The following is a 16607-nucleotide window of genomic DNA, read 5'->3' as shown; positions in this document are numbered from 1 at the left end:
TGGCACGATCTCAGTTCATTCAAACCCCACCTCCTGGGTTGAAGCGATTCTCCTGCCTCAGCCTCCCTGAGTAGCTGGGACTACAGGCTCGTGCTACCACGCCCAGCTGATTGGTTTTTGTATTTTTAGTAGAGACGAGGTTACACCATATTGGCCAGGCTGGTCTTGAACTCTTGACCTCAGGTCATCCGCCTGCCTTGGCCTCCCAAAGTGCTGGGATTACAGGTGTGAGCAACCACACCCAGCCTAGAAAACCCCTTGAATGGGACCATTAGGTATAAAAACATAACAAGTACCCGACTATTGATTTTACTAATAGTGAAGTAACTGTTAATGCAGATATTTTACATTGAAAAGCTAGGCATTCTATTGTGTACTATTGCATTCAAAGTGGTTTCTCCAGGATTCATGCCTGTTTAAGAATAAATAGGTATATGTCATTTGTATTTTCTCTGTATGAACATTTGCCTTCAAAACTAACACTTTTTTTGGCCGGACATGGTGGCTCACGCCTGTAATCCCAGTACTTTGGGAGGCCAAGGTGGGCAGATCACCTGAGGTCAGGAGTTTTAGACCAGCCTGGCCAACATGGTGAAACCCCATCTCTACTAAAAACACAAAAATTAGCTGAGCATGGTGGCGCACATGTATAATCCTGGCTACTCAGGAGGCTGAGGCAGGAGAATCACTTGAACCCAGGAGGCAGAGGTTCCAGTGAGCCACGATTGTGCCACTGCACTCCAACCTGGGCAATAAGAGTGAAACTCTATCTCAGAAAAAAGAAAAAAAAAAAACTATCCTTTTTTTGTGGAGGTCTGTGGATTCTTGTTTGAGTAGTTATTCTTAGGATAATAAGCATTCATTCAATAAATCCACTGAATTCTTACTGTGTGCCCCACACACACACTACTGTAAATACGGGGGATAAGGTAGCACACAAAATTGACATCCTTGCTTCCTGGAACTTACAATAGGAAATAAGAGGGGGGACAGTTAGAGAACCAACACAATAGACAGATATGAATCATATCAGGTAGTAACAAGTGCAAAGAAGAAAAACAAAAGCAGAGTAAGGAATAGAGAGTTCTGGTGGAGAGATGGGTTCAAGGCAGATACCTTAAATACGGTGTTCAGGGAAGGCCTCTCTGAGGAGGTGCTATTGAAGCCTCAGAAAGAGCTTACCCTCAGAAGCACAGAGACTACATGAGAGGCTCTGGAATTTGATGGGCAGCAGAGACAGAGCAGTGGTGGTGGTGAGAAGTGGTCAGGTTTGAATATGTGTGTCAAGAGGACTTGCTGAGGGGTCATGTGTGATGTATGAGGATGTAGATATATTGGGTTCTAATGAATGAGATAAATATTGAGTGAAAAGAACAGGTTTAGGGGCTGAGATGCTTATCTGCCATTCATTTGTAGAGTTCAAGAAAGATGTCTATGTTGAGAAAAATTTGGGAGAATACAGATTGTTTAAATCCCTGTTATTGGATAAAATTACATAAGAAAAAAGTATAAAGACCTAAGGAGCCTTGGAGTACTCCAACAAGAGGCCATGGAAACTTGTGACAGAGAGGATTAAAATGTTAGTGGAAGAAGACAGAAATGTACAAAAGTGTGCACAGATCTGGATTGTAGAAATAAAATATAACACACAATATTAGTTAAAGCTGGAAAGAATTAGGACTCATTTGTTCTGATGTGGCCCCTATTGAGGCCCTGTTGGACTGGATGTTCTGTCAATCATCCCAGTGTAACCAAGTTGTTTAGCTTCAAAATGCATATTGAAACTTTTTTCCTTTCTTGCTTTTAGCCTTAAAACATACTTTAAAACTCTGTCTCTGGGCCCTTCCCACCAGACACTTATCTAATTATGTGCTTACTTAGAAGTTGCAGAGGCTAAAGTTTTTTGTTGTTGTTTGTTTTGAGACAGTCTCACTCTGTTGCCCAGGCTGGAGTGCAGTGGCATGGTCTCAACTCACTGCAGCCTCCACCTCCAGAGTTCAAGGGATTCTGCCACCTGAGCCTCTTGAGTAGCTGGAATTGTAGGTGCCCACCACCTCACCTGGCTAATTTTTGTATTTTTATTAGAGGCGAGGTTTCACCATGTTGGCCAGGCTAGTCTCGAACTCCTGACCTCAAATGATCTGTCCGCCTTGGCCTCCCAAAGTGCTGGGATTACAGGTGTGAGCCACCAACCCCAGCCCCAGGGCCTAATCTTAAAACAAACTAGACACAAAGACCCAGTTGTGAAATTCCAGAGATCACCTCAAGGTGGTTAATCTACAACCTGGCCATTGTTGAGACTCTGATGCCAACCTGCACTCCAGGTAGACCATGACTCAAGATAGCCACCAGAACAAGACACATAGACCTTGTACCCAGCACCACTCCCACATGCCTCCATTCCAAGTTCCCCTTTTAAAACTCCTTTCCCCAGCCTAAAGCTAGAGATGGTTCCTTTGAGGCCTGAGCCCAGCTATTCTTCCACCTGTCAGCATTTGAAAAAAAGCTGCTTTCCTTTCACATCTCACTTCTTATGCTTTGACTTCTGAGGCCCAGTGGTAAAAAAGCATCATGCCACACTACACAAGACTCACTTTCTAGGTCCCTATTTCTTAACTTTGGATCTGCCTCTTGTAGTGTGGCATGATGCCTTTTTACCACTGGGCTTCTTGGCAGTTGGACCTGCACTCAGGTATGGAGAGGCATGTGAAGGCTTTTCCAGAGGAAGGGGCAAACTGTCCTGTGACTTGGAACTGGCTGGAGCTAGGCCTTGAAGCTGTCCATAAGAGAAGTTCAGGAGGAGGGTTTAGACTTGTGGACTCTGAAAACTCTTATCTAGGACCCATTTCAAGTGAATTTTGGGTTGTACTTCCCTTCTGACATCCTCTTTTTAAAGTTTTATCAAAAATCGTACCCTGGCTCTATGCTGCCATGGATCAAAATGAATTAACCTAAATGTGAACTCCCTAGAATACAGTTGTTAAGAGACTTGGAGCCAGACACAGGAAACAAACTCCTGCTCCACTGCTTTTTAGCTGAAAAATCAGTTAGGAGGTAAATTAGTATAGGTGAGAGGTCACAAAAACTAGATGCAAGTAGTGGAAATAGGAAAGGAAAAACATGAACTAAAGGGAGCTTGATAGCTAATCATAAGTGGGATATAGGAGAATTTTTTAAATGGCCCTGAAATTTCCACTTGGGACTACTGAATAAATTGCCATCAACCAAAACAGGAACTAAAAGAGGAAGGCCATGTGTTTAGCAAGGATGATAATAAAGTGATACAAGGGAATCAATGTTTATATCCCTCTCAATAATTCTCTAATAAATTCTCTATTATTCTCATAATAAATATGCATGGAAACAACTAAAGTGAGGTACCCTAAACATATACATCTATATTATCTATACACATACACACACATACACATGCTGTGACAAAGGTAAGGAAAGACACTATTTCAGTATGTGCATGCTTAACTTATGTGTATCATAAAAAATCAGGCTATGGAAGAAAAGAAGAATGCCACATGCATCTGATTTTTAATTATTATTTTCATAGATTCGGGGAGTATAAGTGCAGTTGTGTTACATGGATATATCGTGTAGTGGTGAAGTCTGGGCATTTAGTGTACCCATCCCTCACCCTTCTCCCACCTCACCCTTCTCCCACCGTTTCACCTTTTGAAGTCACCAATGTCTATGATTCCACTCTATATGTCTATGTGTATCCATTGTTTAGCTTCTACTTAAAAGTGAGAACACAGGCATCAGATTTCATATGGGTCCTGATATTTAATTCAAAAAGAGAATCAAAGTAAATTACTTAGTTGTAGTTATTTAAAAGGAGAAAACTTACCCATTTCTTATGATTAGTATTTCTTCTAAGTGTCTAATCATTAATTATCTGAAATACTTAAAATACAGATCACTGACTCCTCTCCTGATGATTCTGATTTGGGGGGTCTGAACAGGAGGAACCAGGAATCTATACATTTACAAGCATTAACAGGTGATTCTTTCTCATCATTAGCCAAGTTTGGAAAACCATAATTAAAGGCGAGGTTCCCAGAAGCCCTAGTGCCTCAGTAATTTTTTAATGGTACCTCAGGCCAAAATAAATACCCAACCTTTCTATTTATGAAATTGATAGATCCAAACTTGATATTTGTAGTTATTAATATGGTCCAACAGATGTCACTGTGTTTCCCTCAAAAAGTTAAACTATCCCACAGAACCCCTAGGAATTCCGAGGCACCCCAGGGCACTGAAGCACTGTTTACAAGCTACAGCCTAAAGGGATTTTTTTCTGGCATAGAATATAAGTAAAATCTCTGAATGGGTCTTCTATAAGATCATGAAACAAAGTGAACTTTGTGTTCCATAAATTCCATTGTTTTTAGTATCATTTGTTGTTTTCATATGGTGTATGTATATATATATATATATATAGAGAGAGAGAGAGAGAGAGAGAGAACAGGCATACCAAACATTTTTCTACAGAAGCAGAGAGCACATTTATTTTGTATGTGTGTGTTGTGGGGGGGAGGGGGCATAGATTATCTTGATTGCACATTATTTTCTTATTCATTCTCTTGCAGCCTTTAAACATGTAAAAACCATTCTTATCTCCTGAATTTGACCTACAGGCTGCAGTTTGCCAATGACTACTGTAGTTTTAAAACCTAGAGTATAACATGAAAGTGCAATTCACTGAGGGTGATTCTGCACGATTGGAAGCCCTCAGTGTTTTTGTTTTCCTTTTTTCCCTTTTTGCTCCAGGGAAGACTATGCAAGGAATACTGGAAGGGTCTACTGATTTCAAAACTACTGTAAACAGCGGGTGGCCATAGAATTTTCTTGCTCTAAATTCTTGACTTAAGGAGGATCTGCAAGTTATTCCAGTTTAATAAAGAATCCCTGTTGAATTTCCAAGAAAAGGAAATAGGGTATTGCACTAAGCCCTTTATAAATTATTTGCTGATTATGTGAATGGCTAATGAGATTTCACAATTATAACTAATCAGGCAATCCTTAGTTTATAATAGATTAATGTTTACAGAATATGCCATTTGATGTTTCTAGGTTTTATTCCCAAAATTAGTGTGGCTGTCTTGAAATTATGCATTGTGCTTAGAACTTAGGATTTTACGTTGCTTTTTTCTTTGTTTTTTTTGCTTTTTTGAGACGGAGTTTCGCTCGTGTTGCACAGGCTGGAGTGCAATGGCGCGATCTCGGCTCACTGCAACCTCCACCTCCCGGATTCAAGTGATTCTCCTGCTTCAGCCTCCTGAGTAGCTGTGATTACAGGTGCCTGCCACCACGCCCGGCTAATTTTTTGTATTTTTCGTAGAGGTGGGGTTTCCCCACGTTGGCCAGGCTGTTTTCAACTTTAAGAATCCAGTATGAGAAGTATGCACGTTCCTGTGCTAGTCATAAAAGAAATAAATATCACTGGCAATAGTGGTCTTGAGAAAAACTATGATATTTCTTGAGGAAACTCCAATCCATATTTAAAAAGAAAAAAAGGACAATTTTTAAAAAGTGTACCATATAGGTTCTTCCAAGTTACAATCTTACAGCCTTCACCAAAAAGATGTTTTGTCGACTAAAGCTTCCCTACAACTTTAAGTCATTACTTCTTTTGCAGGTTGTCATAAGAACCCTGAAATTACCGCTGAAAACATTTTATAAATTTATTCATCCATAGAGACTCCAATATTCCCCAAGGGCAGGGACAGTGTGTTTTGCTCACCATTTTATCCCCAAGCACACAGAATTGTGTCTACAGCCTATTAGGTGTTCAATAAATATTTGTGAACTTATTGATCAAAGACAAAACTACATTTAGTCAGAATCATCCAATGAAAAGCATTTTGCATTTGATGACTAGTAGACTTAGATGAACAGTTCCAGGACCACCGCTAGTTTTCCTTGGGTCATTAGAAACATCCCTTTAGGGCTGCGGAGGGAAAATCCAATCTGGCCGCTGCCCCACAGCCCCTTTCCTTTCCGCGCGTTTGCCTCCCCGTTCTGATGAAGGAGGAAGTGGAGGCGGAAGAGCAGCAGCGATTTTCTTAGCCATTTTCTTACCAACAGAGGCCAAAGGAAGCAGCAGTGCACTACACTGTGGGTTGTCTTTGCGAGGAAGTGGCATTGGGCAGAGATGCAGTTCAGCAAACTTATCATTGCAGCAATTTTGGAGCTGACTTTTCGACAGTGCAAGATCTAGAAATGTGTGCAAGACATGCGAAAAGAACCACCATTAACACTGAAGATGTGAAGCTCTTAGCCAGAAGGAGTAATTCACTAATAAAATACATCACAGACAAAAGTGAAGAGCTTGCTCAGATTAACCTAGAACGAAAGGCACAGAAGACAAAGAAGAGGATGCAAACAAAAATGCAAGGGAGCCAGCAGAGGCAGGAGTACAGGAAAGTTAAGAATTAAACTCTCTCGCTGCTTGGAAAATGCAGCTTTCTGCAGGTAGAGCCACCTAATATGTATATGGCCACAAAGCGAATTTTGAAGGGATAAATAGAGATTTTTTAAAAAGGCTAGATGGCTTTTTGTGTTGTATTTTCCAAGTCGTTAACTGCAAACGCTGGTTTTAAAGAGAACTGGACACTCAAGCAAAATACTCTTACTCCCATGTCTCACTACAGCATATGCAAATTGTTTAGTTGAATGGTATATCGGAAATTATCGCAATTAAAATTGTGTGAGCAATTTGAAAGAAAAAGAAAAAAAAAAAAAACATCTCTTTCATCTTACAGAGTGTATTTCCTTATGTGTCAAACTGGAATATTTCTATCTGTCGCCAGCTCCCAGGGATGCTGCTAGAACCACGTGAGAGAGCGCGTTCACTTGCTCTACAAAAAGCGAAGGAAGGCGCAGTTACCAGCCCAGCCAACCCAGGCCGCTTAAGGCCAACTACTTGGGGACCTCCATGTCACCTCGATATATACGGGACCACCCGTAACCCGTGAACTACGGAATCCCTAACCTCGCATCACTTGGCGGCTGCCCCGCAGATGCCCTAGGCGCCCCGAGGAAAGACCGGGCCGGGGGGGGTGGGGGGGGACTCGTGCCAGGCTGGCGGGCCGCCACAGACAGGGCTACCGGGAGCAACCGCTCAGGGGTGAGGCCGAAGTCCCATCCGACCTCGCGGGCAGCCAGCGCTAGGCCGATTCGAACTCGACCTTGTTTTGGCGTTGCTAGGAGACGCGGCTCCTGCGCGCCCCCAACAGGCCGGCGCCCGGGCGGCGCGCGGGAGGGGGCGGGGACTGTCGCGTGGAGCTGCTGTGCGAGCACCGTTAGGGCAGCCTGGCGCGCGGCGCCCGCCAGGCGCCCAGTCCTCCGCCATCGCCCACGCCTCCCTGGTGCCAGGGAACACGTATCAGCGCGCCTCCCCAGCGGCTGGGAGAAACGCTGAGTGAAGCGAAGGAAGGACGGTTAGTCAGGTGAGCTGCGGCTGGGTGGGCGGCCGCGGCGGCCACGCCCTGTCGAGGGAGAAGAGCCGATTGTGTGCGGAGGGGCAGGGTGAAGGGATCCCGCTCCGGGGAAGGTGGGCTTACCCTAGCGGGCGCGCCAGGTCTAATCTGTAGCACCTCAGGGGCCCGCGCGGTCACAGCCGGCACCCTCGGGCCTGGGGACAAAGGGTTAACGCGTTGGCGGTGACTGCGGGCCCCGGATGTGAGAGCCTCAGCTTGGCGCCCTGGCTGCGCTGCAGGTGCGCCGGGCCAAACGGAGCCGGCAGCCTGGCGGCGACCTGACCGTCCGAGGCTCCCCTTCACCTGCAGCGGCTGCTCGGCTCCCTCCGAGAACGCCGCCTTTTCTAACTTAAGGGCAACAGGTGGTGCCGGTGGACCGAGAGAGAGCCCAGCTCCGCCGTGCTGGGAGCGGCAGTTACCCTCACCAATTACGGAGCGGGGGCGGGAGTTGCATGGCTACCCTGATGCGGGCGACCAATGGGATTTGGGATCATGGGTGGACCGGGAGAGTGGGCGTGGTCGGAGTCTGAGTCCAAGGTTTCTAGTGCGATAACTGCCAGAGCTGCTTGGAGAGCTAAGCTGGAAAGACGTGGGGGTGCTTATCCCTGCGTGGAAACGCTTGCCAATGCTTTCTCATTTGGACCCAGACTCCGGATCGGGAGGTGAGAACGTTGTTATTTTGGAAGGGTTAGGAGGTAATAGTGATCTTGGGTATGCTGTTAAGCATGTGGAATTAGATTCCCAATATAGGACTATCTGCTTATGAGTTTTCTGCCAAATAGGCACTTTGTGGTTATGGCCACTTAGACCACATACTGTTAATTGGGTTCTTTCCAGAATGAGGTCTTTGAGGTTTGGGGACCCAGGAGAAAAACGTACATATTACTGCAATTTAAGTAAACCAGATAATTTCAATCACTGTTATTCCATCGTTTGTCTTGAATTGTGTGTGTGTTCATGTACGTTTCATATCTCGTCTGGTTTAGCGAAGCAAGTTGTTGTAAGTTCTTCGTGTTGTTTATTTTAGCAAAGTAGAGAAAACCTGTTTTAATGTATTATTTCAGGAGAATAACTTATTATTTCTTCCCTCTCCCAGCAGTCTTATAGCTGAATCAGCTACCAAGAGAAGTTCTAAAGCGAGAAGAGAAAAGCACTTCAATTTGGGACATTTATTTGCACCTGGAAATGGGGAATGGGCTATCAGACCAGACTTCTATCCTGTCCAACCTGCCTTCATTTCAGTCCTTCCACATTGTTATTCTGGGTTTGGACTGTGCTGGAAAGACAACTGTCTTATACAGGCTGCAGTTCAATGAATTTGTAAATACCGTACCTACCAAAGGATTTAACACTGAGAAAATTAAGGTAACCTTGGGAAATTCTAAAACAGTCACGTTTCACTTCTGGGATGTAGGTGGTCAAGAGAAGTTAAGGCCACTGTGGAAGTCATATACCAGATGCACAGATGGCATTGTATTTGTTGTGGACTCTGTTGATGTCGAAAGGATGGAGGAAGCCAAAACTGAACTTCACAAAATAACTAGGATATCAGAAAATCAAGGAGTCCCTGTACTTATAGTTGCTAACAAACAAGACTTGAGGAACTCATTGTCTCTTTCAGAAATTGAGAAATTGTTAGCAATGGGTGAACTGAGCTCATCAACTCCTTGGCATTTGCAGCCTACCTGTGCAATCATAGGAGATGGCCTAAAGGAAGGACTTGAGAAACTACATGATATGATCATTAAAAGAAGAAAAATGTTGCGGCAACAGAAAAAGAAAAGATGAATATCAATACCTATTATATCTGTGTGGAGTAGGTTTTCTCTGGTCTGATTTTGACAAATAGAAGAGTGTCTACAACCTGGTTTGCCTGTCTGCCCTCCTGGATGCTATTAAAGCTTTGTTTTGTTGAACAATCAGATGCCCAACTCTGTTGCCTTGTGGAAGATGAGTAAATGCAGTGCTTCTTAAAGTGGTCTCTTCTCCCTACCCCACAAATCTTTTGGTACTAGCATTTGGGGAAGCCAAGCAAGGATAGGAAATTGACCAGAACACAGTTGTGGAAATTTGGCCTGAAGTTAGTGAAATAAAACTTTCAAGAGTGTCTGCCTAGTGTTTTGTGCTTATATCTTTTTGCGGGGGAAGCCTTTGCAAGAAAACTGCATACAAGGCTTTGTAATGATCAAGTGCTAATCGATGGAAATGTTAAGGTAGATTAACATATATGCAGTTATACTGATCACATTGGTCCAACCAGTCCTTTTTTGAAGTAAGGAACAAGGAGTATTTTTTAAGTTTTGGCCAAATGATTTTTGACGCTTTCTGGAATCAAGTAATTTAATGGGATAGCTTAATTCTAGACAATGTTTAAGTTGGTCTGCCTTTAATAAAAATAAGATATTTGGGGTGTATTCAAGTGCATGGATTAGTTTTCCTGACAAAGCATGTTTTGGTGTGTAGTCTTACTTTTTAGAAATAGCTATGCATCGTTCTACACAGGTTTAAAACAACTTTTTGGGGGATTTAGGGCTATTATAGAAATAGTTTGTTGTCAGAAGCACTTTCTCTTGAAGAACCTAAAATAATTGACTCATTCATAGTAAATATGGGCATGTAAACTAATAAATATGCACTGGATACATATATGGATTTATGAAGAAGGAAATTAATGATTTAGTCAAGAGGATGTAATTAAAATATGTGGTCTCTAAAATATTCCAGTTATGAGATATTTGTTTTATTAATATTTGCTGGCTGAAAACAAATGTGGTTTTTATATATTTTTGTAGTGTGTTGGGAAGAGCAAAACTTTATAAATATACCTGATGCGCTGTAGAATGAAAATGTAAAAGATACCCTGTATGTGTTCTGAGCTTTAATTTTTTGTTTACAAATTGAACAGTATTACATGGGCTGTCCAGTCCTGATTATAGAGAGGAAGAAATGGTAACAGTATGGCAGATAAGAATTACAATTATAGAAAATGAGGGGAAAGTAACAAACCTGTTTTATGAAAATTCAGTGGTGCTGTTTACATTGGATAAAAAGCTCTATAAGGAGGAAAGACCTTTATCTAATTCTTATCTACAGATAGAGACTTACTTCCAGTGACCATATATTACTAAATCAGCTTATTTTTTATGTCTAAAGCAACAGCTGTTGGTTCTGAAAAATCACTGAAAGAAATGCATTTTGCTAGCAGGATTTGTTTTGGCTTTGTTTTTTGTTTTTTGTTTTTTTTTAGTGGCATAACTGAGTGTTTGGAACCTTGATTCTTGTGTCACACAAAATGAATGAAGTAGCTTCATGCGGAGACTTCATATGTTAAATATTCCTGCACTAGTGATGGTCACTTAGAATGTTTATAGAAATGTGGATAATTACTACCAATAAACTACTTGAGGCACTAGGAGAACAGTATTAGATTTTGAATTTTAATGTATTTCCACTTTTGCTGAAGCTTTTAATTAGATGTGAAATAACAACTGACCAGCTAGGCTGTTTAGTCCCATAGTAGTTTAGATCTGCTTAGATGTGACAGGCATCGAAGGCTATTTTCTTTTTTTTTTTTTTTTTTTCTCCCTTCACTGGTAATGAAATCATGGTATCTGCTGCAAACATGAGTAGATCCATTATGGATTAATAAAGCTTGCTGGAAAAAAAAATCAGTGTATCAATTAGATTTTTCAGTTTGCCTGTACTTTCTGTCTACATACTACATAAAATAGTGCTGTTTTTAACTATTTCAAAAGCTTGTGTGTAGCCTAAGAACGTAAGCAAATTAATGTTATCTAAGTTTTTCATATTTAGTGGGCAAAAACAAAGACAAAATGGCATGAACACTGTACAAACTTTGATTTTTGGAAGACAATTTCAGCTATAAAACCCATCATAAGATTTTCTAGCATGCTAAGTTCAAGTTCCCTACCCCCTATTCTAGTTATTAGCACCATAGAATAATGAGTCTTTAAATCCTGAAGAGTTTAGACTATGCTTTTATATCTAGTTTTCTATTATGGCGCACTTTTTCTAGTGCATATTTCTAAAATATTTTTTTGTATTTGAAGTTACCTGGTTTAATACAAAATATTAAGGACTGCTCAACTGAATCCAAATTAATATCAAAGAACAAAGTTTAAGAAAAAACCTTTTGATAAAGATAATTAATTTTAAAAATGTGCAGAGTTCTTAAAATGGTTTATAAATGGTGTTCTTAAACCATCAGAAGTTTACTAAGACTTAATCATGGAAAAATGAATTAAATATAGGGAGACAATAAATGAAGTTATTAATATATGTATTAGAAGAATTACTAGTCTGTAAATGAATGATGGTTCATGAACAGAGGGAAAGGCATAGACTTTGTTTGTACAAGGCAATTTTTTTTTCTTTTTGAGACAGAGTCTTGCTCTCTTGCCCAGGCTGTAGTGTGGTGGCACAATCTTAGCTCACTACAACCTCTGCCTCCTGTGTTCAAGTGATTCTCCTGTCTTAGCTTCCCAAGCAGCTGAGATTACAGGTACACCATCACGCCCAGCTAATTTTTATTTTTAGTAGAGGGGGTTTCACCATGTTGGCCAGGCTGTTCTCGAACTCCTGACCTCAGGTGATCCTCCTGCCTCAGCCTCCCAAAGTGCTGGGATTACAGAAATTAGCCACCATGCCCAGCCTGTACAAGGCATTTGACACAAGGATTGTTCCATTAATACTTCATGGTGACGTTGAAGGAAATCTTTGGTATTTCAAGGTTCTATTTAACATAACAATTTCCTCTGTAATGTAAACAGTGATTTCATCAGCGATAATAAAGATGCAAAAAAAAATGTTTTATCAAACTTTAGATGATGTAAAACAGCATTCATCTGATGCAATTGAGAATCTTGAGTACACCATCATTTGAAGCTGGAATTTTACCTTTAAGGTCTAAATTTGGCAGAACATTCTGGAAATAGATCCTGGTGTTATGGAATACTAGAGTGTCTAAGCCTTAATATGAACCAATATAAGGTGCCAATGCAGAATCATAATGTTAATATTAAAATCTGTGAAGATCAGAAGTAATAGTCTCAACAAACCACAGCCAGAGTATGTATCCAATTCTGTTCGTGCATACTAAAAATATGGAAATACCTGTACAGGAAGCTAGTTTAGGAGGATGTTAAATGTACTGGCTAAAGACATGAGCTTTGGAGTCAGATCAGTGTTCAAATCCTGGCTCTCCCATTATTACACATGACCTTTTAGCAAATTCCTTGAAACTTAGGATGAGAATGCCCTCCTGGTTAAATGACTGTCTCATAATTTTGAGAGGTTTGAAATAACGTGTATAAACTTTCACATATTGCCAAGCATTTGATAAAAACTGACCTATTGTTAACCAGTAGGAATCAATATGTTTATTATTTCATCTGGGGCAATTTACATGCAGCCTTAGTTTCTTAATTTGTAATGTGAGGATTATATCTACCATTGGGGTATAACCTTGATTTAAAAGGATTAAATCAAGCAATGATATTTAGCAGAGTAACTGACACTTAAGCATTCAATGGATAGTTTTTTTATTTTTGTTTTTGTGAGAAAGAGTCTCGTTCTGTCACCCAGGCTAGAGTGCAGTGGCTCAATGTCGGCTCACTGCAAGCTCAGCCTCCCGGGTTCAGGCCATTCTCCTGCCTCAGCCTCCCGAGTAGCTGGGACTACAGGCGCCAGCCACCACGCCCGGCTAATTTTTTCTGTTTTTTAGTAGAGAGTAGAGATGGGATTTCACCGTGTTAGCCAGGAAGGTCTCGATCTCCTGACCTTGTGATCCGCCTGCCTCAGCCTCCCAAAGTGCTGGGATTATAGGCGTGAGCCACCGAGCCTGGCCCATGGATAGTTATTAATAGCCAGAATACTTTATGATCGATGTATTTAGAGAAAATACTTGTTTTGGCGGGGGAATGACTATAACATGGTGAACTCATACATGTCACAAAATGGCAACTTGGTGGAACTTGGTGAAAGTCTAAATATGCTGAACTCCCTTGAGATATGGATCATTTCCTTAGGTTTCTAAAGTACCAATTTATTGTAACAATATTATCCTACCTTTCCCTGTAAGAGACAAAATTTAATTTAAAATCTCAGTTATTTTCTGGTGTAGACATACATCAAAATACAATACCTCACTTTTCAGACATTAAAATTTGCAACTATACATTATGGTTCTCCAAAATGCCTCAAGATTGTTATCTATAATTCACAAATGTTTTCTAATAGTAAGAATCTGTATGCCAACATTTAATGGAAATTTGCAGTATCTGTGGGCACATCTGGTTGGTGATGGTGGTTGTGTTTGAGGGTGATTATGTGTGCTGTGTTGTTTTCCAGTTACTTTCAGTCTTTTGTCTCGTTTTATGTCTCCTGTTTATGTTGCTCTGAAGTGGAGATTACCTGTATTAGTGGTTGAAGAGAGATGTTGAAGTTGATTCATTTCAATGAAGGTCTCCTTTAGATAAAATCTTAACTTTTTATTATGACAGATTTCAACCTTATACAAGAGTAGAATAATATAACAAACACCCAAGTATCTGTCATCTAGTTGCAGTAGTTATCAACTCAGGGTCAATCTGGTTTCCTCTATACTTCCATTCACTTCCTTCCATGACACCTTCCTTTTCCCTCTACTTCTAGATTATTTTGAAGTGAGTTCTGGAAATTACATTTTATTTATAAATATTTTGGTATATGTGTCTAAAAGATATTCACTTAAAAATTTTCACTATCACATGTAAAAAGATATATACTTCTTCAAAATAACCAAATATCCATCCAGTGTTTAGAGTTCTATTATTATTATTATTATTATTTTTTTTTTTTTTGAGACAGTCTTGCTCCTTTCGACCAGGCTGGAGTGCAATGGCACGATCTCGGTTAACTGCAACCTCCTTCTCCCGGGTTCAAGCAATTCTCCTGCCTCAGCCTCCCCAATAGCTAGGATTACAGACATGCGCCACCATGCGGGGCTAATTTTTGTATTTTTAGTGGATACAAGGTTTCACCATGTTGGCCAGGCTGGTCTTGAACTCCTGACCTCATGATCCGCCCAAAGTGCTGGGATTGCAGGCGTGAGAATACAGAAAATTAGCTGGGCATGGTGGCACATGCCTGGAGTCCCAGCTACTCAGGAGGCTGAGGCAGGAGGATTGCTTGAACCCAGGAGGCAGAGGTTGCAGTGAGCCAAGATCGCGCCATTGCCCTCTAGCCTGGGCGATGAGAGCAAAACTCCATCTCAAAAAAAAACTGTATATATATATATACATATATATATATTTGATATTTTTCTATCTCTTGCAACAACTTATTCCCATTTATGCATAAATTGTCTCATCTTTAGAGAGAACTGAGTCTTTTTCACACAACCCTAGTAATTTTGGATGGCTTTTTTGATTTCTCATTTACCACAAAGTCCCTATCTTAACCTGTACATTTCCTGTCCCAGATCCGTTTTCCTAGGATGCCAGGTTCCTTGTATTAGGAAATGGTATTTAGAGTCCACAGTCTATACTACTGGATTTGTCATTGTTTCTAGGCCTTTTCAGTGGATAGTACTAGAACTCTATTTTTTTAAGATTAGATACATTATTAATTCACAGTAATAACTCCAATTCAAAGATTTACATTCAGAATGATAAGGCATTTTTTTTAGTTTCAGCGATATTCTCTCTTTTCACTCACGCCAAAAATACTAATTATGAGCAACACACATTTGCTTATTTGCTTTATTCCACTTTAATCTCAATGCAATACTGCTGTCAACAATTGGATGACTGGCAGTCATTTAAGAATATTGTAGTTACCTTTGTCCTTTAGGTATATCTCACTGGAGATAAATTCTTGTATTTTAAGGTCACAGAATTGTTATTTTCTGTGGGACTATGTTTTAGGTATATTTGTTTCACAAAATCTCTTATTTGTAGAAATGTTGACTCTGACTTATCTAATATATACAGTTCTTCAAGTATATTTAAATACTCAATTTGGGATAAAAAATTTTACACACAATACTTTAGGAACCTCTCTTTTATAAATTGATATACATGAATGTTTTCCACAATTATGAGGAATTTTTCCTAGTCAATATTTTTCTTTTCAGTTCAAGCAGTAGAATTGTTTTGTGAAAATTCAAGTAATTTACATGGAAGACATCTGATATATAACAGGCCTCTGATAGAAAAAGAACTCTTACTTTCCTGTTGCAACTCTTTGTAATGTCAACAAGAATCTGAATATTTGTTTTTTTTTTTTTTTTTTTTTTTTGGAGACGGAGTCTCGCGCTGTCGCCCAGGCTGGAGTGCAGTGGCCAGATCTCAGTTCACTGCAAGCTCCGCCTCCTGGGTTTACGCCATTCTCCTGCCTCAGCCTCCCGAGTAGCTGGGACTACAGGCGCCCGCCACCTCGCCCGGCTAGTTTTTTGTATTTTTTAGTAGAGATGGGGTTTCACCGTGTTAGCCAGGATGGTCTCGATCTCCTGACCTCGTGATCCGCCCGTCTCGGCCTCCCAAAGTGCTGGGATTACAGGCTTGAGCCACCGCGCCCGGCTGAATATTTGTTTTATGGGGTTTTTTCTTTGTTACTTTTTGGTGCAGAAACTGAATAACTAAACAGCATGTGATTAGAAATTGTGGGCATCCAGTGGGCTGAAGTATTTCTTAAGTATTCAAATGAAAAGTGCTTGTTTCCCTTAATCTATCATCTACCTGTAGATACCCAGAAATGAGTGAGTGACAAAATGGAGTTCCCTAGAATGACATTTTTCTAAACCGGCTATACTTCAGAATGACTTAAGGAGCTCTTGAGATTCCTACACTTCACTTCAGACATTTTGAATGGAATCTTTAGGAAATGGGCCCAGTAATTTATATTGCAACTCTTTGTAGGATGTCTTTTAAACATACCTAGATCAGCCAGATTTAGAAACCATTGCTTTGGAACTTAAAAATTGTGGGCTGGGGATGCCAGAGGGATAATACTTTTAGTGGCAGGAATAAAGGGATCATAAATAGAACTAGCCTAGGGAAACATTACCTGTCTTAGACGCTTTTCTTCTATATAGTGGAACGTTTTTCATTGGCT

The 16607-nt window shown here is 40.6% G+C and overlaps 1 protein-coding gene and 1 pseudogene across 4 annotated transcripts; both read left to right on the top strand.

Moving 5' to 3' along the window:
* Positions 1-6036: 6036 nt before the first annotated feature.
* On the top strand, positions 6037-6443 carry LOC112621417 (annotated as a pseudogene).
* Positions 6444-7011: 568 nt separating this feature from the next.
* On the top strand, positions 7012-11151 carry ARL4A (ADP ribosylation factor like GTPase 4A). Of its 4 annotated transcripts, none has more exons than XM_025380840.1 (2): positions 7012-7463; positions 8590-11151. In XM_025380840.1, the coding sequence occupies exon 2, from the start codon at positions 8679-8681 to the stop codon at positions 9279-9281; it is 603 nt and encodes a 200-aa protein (XP_025236625.1). In that variant the 5' UTR covers positions 7012-7463; positions 8590-8678; the 3' UTR covers positions 9282-11151. The 4 variants fall into 4 exon arrangements, with proteins under 4 accessions (XP_025236625.1, XP_025236623.1, XP_025236626.1 ...); XM_025380838.1 differs by having other exon boundaries at positions 7160-8155; XM_025380841.1 differs by having other exon boundaries at positions 7249-7463; positions 8593-11151.
* The last annotated feature ends 5456 nt before the right edge of the window (positions 11152-16607 follow it).

Source organism: Theropithecus gelada, chromosome 3 (genome assembly GCF_003255815.1).
Source record: "Theropithecus gelada isolate Dixy chromosome 3, Tgel_1.0, whole genome shotgun sequence".
NCBI classification, from domain to species: domain Eukaryota; kingdom Metazoa; phylum Chordata; class Mammalia; order Primates; family Cercopithecidae; genus Theropithecus; species Theropithecus gelada.
Note: the sequence above shows the minus strand (reverse complement) of the source record. Positions and strands in the feature narration are given on the sequence as shown.

What these genes read in the sequence shown, in the direction of transcription:
- ARL4A (XM_025380840.1), top strand. Translation starts at nt 8,679, where the DNA reads ATGGGGAATGGGCTATCAGACCAGACTTCTATCCTGTCCAACCTGCCT.